At 50.3% G+C, this 9,117-nt stretch overlaps 1 protein-coding gene across 1 annotated transcript in view; it reads right to left on the bottom strand.

The window, feature by feature from the left end:
• LOC116830722 (interleukin-1 receptor antagonist protein-like) overlaps positions 1–7,925 on the bottom strand; it is a 22,037-nt gene extending 14,112 nt beyond the window's left edge. Inside the window, exons 1-3 of the mRNA XM_032790361.1 lie at positions 7,879–7,925; positions 4,897–5,111; positions 2,582–2,761 (exon numbers count right to left, since the gene is read on the bottom strand). Coding sequence (XP_032646252.1) covers positions 2,582–2,761; positions 4,897–5,111; positions 7,879–7,925 — 442 coding nt within the window. The remainder of the gene's footprint in view (positions 1–2,581; positions 2,762–4,896; positions 5,112–7,878) is intronic.
• Positions 7,926–9,117: the final 1,192 nt, after the last annotated feature.

Raw genomic sequence — 9,117 nt, 5'->3', positions numbered from 1 at the left:
GAGGGGAAGGTTCTTTATCTCTCCGCCCTCCTTGCCTGAGGAGGTTGTGAAGGCTAGGACTATAACAGTGTTTAAAAGAGAACTGGATAAATTCATGGAGGTTAAGTCCATTAATGGCTCTTAGCCAGGATGGGTAAGGAATGGTGTCCCTAGCCTCAGTTTGTCAGAGGTGGAGATGGAACATTATTGTTATAGTAATGTTGTAGTAACTGTTGTTGTTATAGTGATGTTACAGGTTGTAATTTTATGTATCTAGTTATGAGGCTGAAAATGTGTCCTCATGGCTTAAAAACAGCCGAGGAAAAACTCTCCAAGAGCAGAGAGGTAGTTCATACCTCATCAGGGCATGGATGGGACAAACCCAACCCAGCCTCACAGGAACAAAGGACGTTGGCCTAAACAGCAACAAAGCATCTGTTGGACTCTCAAATGAGTCACTGCCCCCACCTTCCTTTGGTCAGTTTTGGACTGCGATGAGGTAATGCTCACCTGACTCTGAAGGGGGCGAGGGGTGGAGGGCAAAGCCAAGATGGAAGAAAGAACATGATAAAAGGGAGAGACGTTTTCCATGCTCTCTCTTTTCCACCTACATGTACAGACACCACACAAAGCAACTGAAGCGCTGATCAAAGGAGAGAGCCTGGCTGAAAGGCAACCAGCCAGCCTGTGGTGAGAAGCATCTAAGTTTGTATGGGCACGGAAAGTGTTAAAATCAGCTTAGAATGAGTTTTGCTTTTATTTCATTTGACCAAATCTGACTTGTTATGCTCTGACTTGTAATCACTTAAAATCTATCTCTGTAGTTAATAAATCTGTTTGTTTATTCTACCTGAAGCAGTGCGTTTGGTTTGAAACATGTCAGAGACTCCCTTTGGGATAACAAGCCTGGTACATATCAATTTCTGTGTTAAACTGACGAATTCATATAAGCTTGCAGCATACAGCGGGCATAACTGGACACTGCAAGATGGAGGTTCCTAGGTTGTGTCTGGGACTGGAGATATTGGCTGGTGTCATTTGGTCGCAAGTAGCTGGGAGCAGCTTACATGCCTGAGGCTGTGTGTGACCAGCCCAGGAGTGGGGGGTTCTCTCAGCAGAGCAGGATCAGGCTAGCTCCCAGAGTCGAGGATTGGGGTGACCTAGCAGATCATCGGTCCAGATAACACCAGGGAAATGTCACATGTTCCTACTAGAGCAACTGGGTTCTAGCTGCCCCACTTCTTTGTCAGTTTCAGGGCTCCTGCTGTGAAATTGACAAGACGTCCAACAGCCTATTTAAGGCTGTCTTGTAGACATTGACATAATTAGGTCCACATAAGCTGCCGAGAGGCGTGGGGCTTATGTTGGTGTTGTTAGGGTGATGCAGTGTCTGTGGAGACACTGTGCTCTTTACATGGGCTCTGAGCCGTGAAATTGACAAAAAAGCTCTGCTCCTGGCTCCCACTGCTGGGTCTCCGCTCCAAGCCAGGCTCCCACATAGGGTACAGGTTTGGGCTGCTGGCCAGGCTCCCCACTGGAAGCCCTGGTGAGCCCTGGGCTCTCGGCTCCCCACCAGGAGCATGGCAGCCAACTGGACTTTGGATGCAGATCTCCCCACCGGAGGCGAGAAGCCCTGAGCAACTACCCCCCAGTTCCCGGCTGGGAGCAGGGAGGCAAGAAACCCAGGGGGCAGCTGGGCTCCCTGTGGGGAGCTGCATGGAGCTGACAGCTCTGGATCTCAACCCCTCCCCCATTGCCCCTTTTCAGTCAGTGACAGTGCTCCTGGTGAGGATGACCGCCACCAACAGAAGGAGGGTAGTGTGGAGATCAGCCACTACAACTGAAGGTAACATAGGTCAACTTAAGATTGCAGTGTAGACCTGCCCTTTTTATAAACACAGGCTTGGGTTTGAGGTTTTTTATCCCGAAAGGGAGGGCTAACATTTAAGTGGGGTGCTGTCCTTTCTAGGACAGAGGGGCACACTGTGAAAATGTTCAGAAGCAGCGGGCAATTGGATTAGAAAAGGGAATTGAGCCAATGTAAAAGTGTAAAGCCCGAGATTGCGTCTTTGCGTTTGCTTTCCATGTAACTTGTCTGTGTTTGCTTTTCCACACTATTCCCTTTAGAAAGCCATGATTTGTCTGTTCCATAAGCGGTTTGTTTACTTCTACCCCAGGCAGGCCTCTGGTGTCCAAACTGTGTGGAGTGTGGGTGTCCCAGAGTGAACTGATAATTGGGGGCGAGTTTTCACAGGTTGATGAACCGGAGTGGGAAAAGTCCAAGTGTCTGTAATGAAGAACTCAGGGAGATGGATGTGGGGAGACTTGGGAACAGAAGGGGTTGCTGAGGTCACCCTGCAAGGAGTAGCTAGGCTGGTGGAAGTGAGTAACTAGACTTGTGCTTGCAGGCCAGCTACTGGTGTCAGACCTCTCACCCATAGCAGCCAGCATTAAGGCCCCCAAAATTACCCAGGCAGGCAGTGACTGACTCTCTCACTGGTCTGAGTGATCCCTAGAACCTCACACCTATATCAGCAGGTAACTGAGCAAGAGGAGATAAACTGGGGCTGGGGGCAGAGGAAAGAACTATTTTGTAATTTACCTGCTTCACCGCTATTGGGGCCTTGTAAATGCACCGCCAACAGCTGGGCTTGGCCGGTATGACGCCACAGGACAAAACTCTTGTGTTCCTCGTCTTGGATTGTGTACTGCTTGGAGCGGGTGTATTTGTAGATGAAGGTCTCTGCATGCGTGAAGGTGTTGTTGTTGAAGGATACAGGATCTGAAAACATCAAGTGTATGCAGTACTGGATTTACCGTGGCACAGGGCCCAGAGTCAGAAGGGACCCCGGCCAGCCCGATCCCCTGGCCAGCAGAGCCGGCCAGGAAAGCTGGGGCCAGGTTACTCCACTTCCCGCCACTGATGAGTGCTGAGGGGCGGTTTTCCCCTCCCCCAAAGTCCAGGAGCCAGGGGAGCAGAGCAGAGCGGGCTGGGGCCGGGTCACTCCACTTCCCGCCACCCCATGAGTGTGGGGTCGGGACCACCCTGCAATCACCTGGAGGCAGGAAGTGGAGCAACCCGGCCCCAACCCCGCTCCACTCCACCAGATCATGCTGGGACTGGTTTCCCCCCTGGTCCCCAAGCCTGGGGAGGAGATGGAGCAGTGGGGAAAGGACATGGGATGGGGAAGAGAAGGGGATGGGGGGGAAGAGGGAGCGGAGGAGAAGCAGATGCAGGGAGAAAGAAAGGAGGGTGGGGTGGGGAGGGGATGGAGTGGTGGGGAAGGGGCATGGGATGGGGAAGAGAAGGGGATGGGTGAAGTGGGGGCTGAATCCCAGCATTAGGCATCCCCTTGGGAGAAGCTGGGGCTCCCCTGTTAAGCAGGCCCATTAAACCCTCACCCTGATGAGCCCCACCTCCCCTGCATCTGTACCACCCCGATGAGCCCCCCCAAACACCTTCCCCACTGAGCCCCAACACCTGCACCTGGACCCACACCCAAATGAACCCCACCTCCCCTGCACCTAGACCACCCCTGCTGAGCCCCAAACACCTTCACCTGGATCCTCCGCAGAGTCCCATTGCCCCTGCATCAATGAGCTTCTGTGCATCCAGATCTCCCACTGAGCCACCCACATCCAGACTGCCCCACAGAGAACTCTCCTACCCTGACCTGGATCTCCCGACACTAAGTCCCTCTGCACTTGGATCCTGCTGCCGGGCTGAGCCTGCTCACCCACACCTGGTGTGCCTGGCACATGGGGGCAGGGCCCCAGGGTGTTTCTGGGGCAGGCCTGGCCCTTGCACTGTGTCAGGGTCAGGTGCAGCCTCAATGATGAGTCCCTGTCCCGGGGTGGGGTAGCGGGAGGCTGCAGGGTGATCTCCCACCTTCATGTAACCAGTGGCCTGTGCTCCCCACTGCCATGTTAGAGCCTCCACATTTATTTATTAACAAATAAAATGTGCAGAATTTTAAAATATTGTGCACAGAATTTTTAATGTTTTGGTGCAGAATCCCCTCAGGAACATGGGGTGCTGTGCAGCTGTGATGGTGAGACTGTGAGGAAGGTGATGGGCAGGTCTATGGGCAAGGGGAGCAGGGCGAGCGGTGTGATGTGCAGGGTACTATGCAGTTGTGGTGGGAGCTCAGCGGGAGAGGTCTCTGGGAGGAGTGGGGGCTGGGCATAGAGCTCTGTGGTGGGGGTCTCTGGGTGAGGGGGTGCTGGGCATAAGGGTGGGGCACTGGGCAGGAGGGCGGTGTGGTGTGGACCCACCCTCAGGGGGAAGATGCTGGCAGGACAGGGCTGGGCAGGTCAGTGTGTGTCTGGCAGCTGCAGGTTTGTAAACAGTGCCCTCCTGCTGGGTTGCACAGAGTGGGGCTGCTCCCGCCACGCTGTGCCTCATTGCCCCCAGCCTGCGCTTTACTCTGGAGATGGACCAGCCTGCCCCCTGGCACCTTGCCCCGTGGGGGCCCACAAATATATTTGGTGCCGGGCCCACAAAAAGTTACTCCGCCCCTAAATGTATGAGAACCAAGATCACCAGAGCCACACGGACAGCAACTGCTAGATTCAGAGTTTACATCTGGCAAGAGGCACTTGTATCTGCTGCAGGGGTCCCAGGTTTCAAACTTGGGAGGCCCAATTCTTATCCCACTTAGCCCGGTAGGAATCTAGGAGCAGCTTGACTGAAGTCCATGGAGTTTGCATCAGTGTAAAATAGGTTTAAGGAGAGAATCAGCCCCCGCCCCCACCCCGGTTACCCATAGCACAAGAGCTGTAGAATTCCGCACTTCTTGGGTCACTAACAAAATCAGTGGAGTCTGAGCTTAGATCTAAGCTTCCCTGAGGACCAGGAGTGCACAGATTATCTCTATTCAAACAACGTGCAGAAAAGGAAGCGGTCTATATTGGTACCTTCCACCAGGGCTTTGTTCAGCATCCTCATTAAGTCAATGTCCGTGAATGATCTGGCAAGCCGGTTCATCCTCCTTCTTGTCTTCCTTTGAGGTACTTCTGCAGCCCACTTGAAGGCCACTGAGTCGACTTCGTCAATGGCCTTCCAATGGCTGCCCAACTCCGTCAGAGAAAGATTCTTGGGGAAGGGACTAGGGCTGGAGTCACTGAAGGAGCTTTGTGGGGCAACGAAGCAGTGATTTTAACAGTTAGAAAACAAGATACATCCCCTCACTTCTCTTATGTGTGCTCTCATTCCTCTGCCCCTGTGAGCTCCAACTAAATTTAATCTAGGCATGCCCCAAGCCTCCCAGTCTGAGCCACTATTTAGAGCCTTCCTTGCCTTTGATATCCACAGGGACAACCGACCTTCCTCCACAACAGCCTGCAGGGCTGATACTGTCCCAGAGATGGGCCAGCAGAGCACCTTAACCTCTGCCACCAGGGGACCAGCATGACTGTCATCACTGCAAAGCTAACTGGCTACCCCGGTTAACCCTTTCATAGAATCCAAAACCAGAAGGGACCATTGTGAGCCTCTAGTCTGAGCTCCTGTATCACACAGGCCAGAGAACTGCCCCATTTGCTGCTGCTCCAGAGTGTTTCTGAGCAAAGAGCCTCGAGTCTTCCTAAGACGCCTTTACTGCTCCTAAACCTTCCACATTAGGCAACAGCGTAGCATCAGTCTGGGGACCCCTTTGCAGGATAAGTGGGCAGCTCCTTCAGACTGGGCCCTGGTTCTGGTTCCTGGGAGGATGGGAATCTGCCCATTGTGCTCTGTTGCTCTGGATTCTGATCTAGTCACAGAACCATTTGTTTCTGTCCTCATGACTCTTTTGTTACTGTTAGTGTCAACTTGTAAGTCTAGCCCAAAGACAATCCCATGACGTCTCATGAACTCCCAGGGCATTGCCAAGCACTTGCAGACTGGAAGGAACAGATAAGACCCTTCATGTAGCCGAGACAGCTACAAACAGTGGAGATCACACAAGGCACATGAAAGGCCTGAGCAAAATTGTGAGAGTCGAGGGAATTCCCTGACTGCAAACACAAGGGCTAGGTTACTGGTTTTGCAGCCTGTGTGTAAGGCTTGTCTAATCCAGGATAGCTATTCCTGAAAGTGGATTAAGCTAAACTGGAACAAGGCACTCATTCTGGAATAAGAGTGTCCTCACATGGAGTTAATCAGGAATAGTTATTGCACTTTAAATTCACACTCTACCATAATCTGAATTAACTTTCAAGTGTAGACAAGCCCTTTCTTTTGTAATAAAGGGACTGCTCAGTGCATAAGAAGCATACCCAATAACTAAACAAGAAGTAAGTGAGGAGTGGAGTGTGACTGTGCTCTGACAAACCCAGCAAACTCCTTGATGACCACTTCACTACACCCTTCGAGGCAGAAAGCCTGGAGAAGCAGTCATAAGCGTGACTCTGAGAAGAAGCAGAGAGCAGAGCTTCTTGGGCACAGAGCTCACTGGAGGGGCAGACTTGGGAATTTCTCAGCAAGGAAACTGCCTGCTTCCTTTTGTTTCTGTGGTGTTCAGGGAAACAGGACTTTGGGTCCATTCTTTGAAAATATCCCAAATTACACCAAAGAATATCCTGATTCGTATCATCCATTGCTCATCTTAAAAGAAACAGCCCTGCATGCCCCTGAATATTGACTACCATTCACGCCAAAGGGAGAACATTATTATTTATTGTGGTAGCACCCAGAAGCCCTCCTTGGGAGTTGTCATGTGGGTGCTATACATACACACACATCAGGCCCTTCCCGGAAGCTAAATCAGAAATCACCCGGCATATCGAATCTTACAATCATCTTGAAATTAAATTTGGCTCTTTACCTCCCTCCAGCAGGTGATAACTATGGGGGGAAAAAAACAGACAAGCCACAGCACGATATATGCTAGCCTTGGTGAAACTGGCAATAAAAAAAAGATGGTTTATTCTTTAAGGCTTTATCCACGTGGATCAAATGGGATCTACACATAGTGGGGCTCAAAGAAGAACCACAGTGAATGTGATATAAGTTAATCCTTTTATCATCCAGACATTTTGGACATTTGAACGGAGTCATCATTATTCCAACACTGGGATGGGTTACCTGGGGAGGTGGTGGAATCTCCTTCCTTAGAGGTGTTTAAGGTCAGGCTTGACAAAGCCCTGGCTGGGATGATTTAGTTGGGGATTTGTCCTGCTTTGAGCAGGGGCTTGGACTAGATACCTCCTGAGATCCCTTCCAACCCTGACATTCTATGATTAAGCACTGACAGGGAGCTCGTTTCTGGACAAGACCAAATGGAGACAGCTACCTGTCTAGACAAGAACAATACAAAGATGACAGAGTGCCCTGAGAAGGCGGGCTTCCTGTGGGTGTGATGGGAAGAGCTTGTCTCTTCCCATTCTGTAGCCGTAGGCCCTTCAGTCACTCATCATGCCCCAGCATATTAAGAAGAGGCAATTTAACCTTAACCACAAGGCTCAAATTGATAGCATTTCCTTGTTGGACTCACAAAACCAAATTACCCCAATTAATTGAGTACCACGCCGTAACTTCGTCGGCATTCCACCCACATCACCCAAGTGGGATTTGACCATCGACTGCTACAGCACCTAACTGACGTGCTCATCTAATGGTGGGCACAGCAACACAATTCCCATCAAAGGCAATGGGTCACCGTCATTCCTGTCTGTCCCTGGGTGAAGGCTCTTTATAGACTCTAAGCACAACATCTGCTCATGGATGCAATGCCAGATCCTAATCACAGCTGCACCAGTGTAAATCCAGAGTGGCACCAATGAAGCCCATGGAATTATTCCAGCCTCACCTTAACCGAACTAAGAATCCAGCCCATAAACTCATCTCCAAAGGCAGCCCAGCAACAACAGAGCAGACCTCAACCTGCAGTTTCTGAATGAGTAGGAACCGATAATTACCTGTCACATCCTATCAGCTCAGTGCGCAGGTTGAGCACTCTGGCCATGGTTGCTCCTGGAAGAGGAAAAACATTAGGCTCAGCTCTAGGTATAATATTCCCATCTGAACAAGCTCCATCTAGTCCTCCTTATGCTATTCAGGACCCAGCCCAGCAGGAAAACCTCCTCTAATAGATTGGCTTCTGATTGGGAGCTACCAGACAGGCAACACTGAGTAACATTGCTATAACTAGAAATCAGGCTGTTCTGTTTTAACCTTTCAGTGAGAAACTTCCTCAAAAGACTGCACCACACAGACAACCAAGGAAGAAGAAAGGAAGAGGCCGCCGTCTGACGCACAGATGGCCCAGCTGAAGGGCACCACTGCAGAGAAATGTGATGACAATACCTGCGGATGCACAACTCCTTCATGCAATTCAGGGTGTCTTCTGCTTCCCGGGGTTCTGAATGATTTCTTTGAAGTATGTCATCCAGCTTTATAGTGTCTCTAAAAGTGGGAAATTCCCGGGGCTCAGTAGTCTCTGACGCAGTTTCTCGAATTGCATAACCCAGATGCTGCTGGATCTCCCAGTCTATTCCTCAAGGGCAAATCCAGGGCCATCCTTAGGATTTATGGGGCCCTATGTAGTATTATTAAACGGGTGCCCCTATGCCTGATGGCAGCCCGGGCTCGCATGTGTATTTTAGAAAAGGCTGGTCTTTGGAAGGATTTATTTTAAAAACCATATGTCTGAAGATCCAAGTATTTAAGGCGAAAGATGAATACTCAGATTATGCATCTAAAAAATGGATGCAAGGATTTTTTAGAGATGTGATTTTATAATCTTCAGCAACACGCTAATGAAATATTTTCAAAGCAAATTTTAAACTAAGGTCCTGTAGACTAACATATTCTGAGTAAACTTTAGATAATGTTTTCACCCATTTTTTGTCAGTAAATTCAGAAACTGACAGTTTATACCTGAGGGTTGGCAAATGCCTGTTAAATGGCTTCATTACCGCTTGAATGGCTCTTTAACAGTCTCAGTGTTGTGCTAATAGGTCTGGGAGGCTGGAAGCTTTTCACTTTTAAGTTACTAGAATCCCTCCAGAGGAAGACTCACCAGGCTGCAGCAGCCAGCTGTGGTAGGAGCCTGCAGGAAGGGTCAGAACAGGGATAGGAAGAGGCAGGTGAGGGGACACTAAGGCTCAGGGGTGCCCCAAATTTTCTGGGGCCGTACGCAGCTGCGTATACTGTGT

Source organism: Chelonoidis abingdonii, chromosome 2, assembly GCF_003597395.2.
Source record: "Chelonoidis abingdonii isolate Lonesome George chromosome 2, CheloAbing_2.0, whole genome shotgun sequence".
Taxonomy (NCBI): Eukaryota; Metazoa; Chordata; order Testudines; family Testudinidae; genus Chelonoidis; species Chelonoidis abingdonii.
This window is presented reverse-complemented; position numbering and strand designations above follow the sequence as displayed.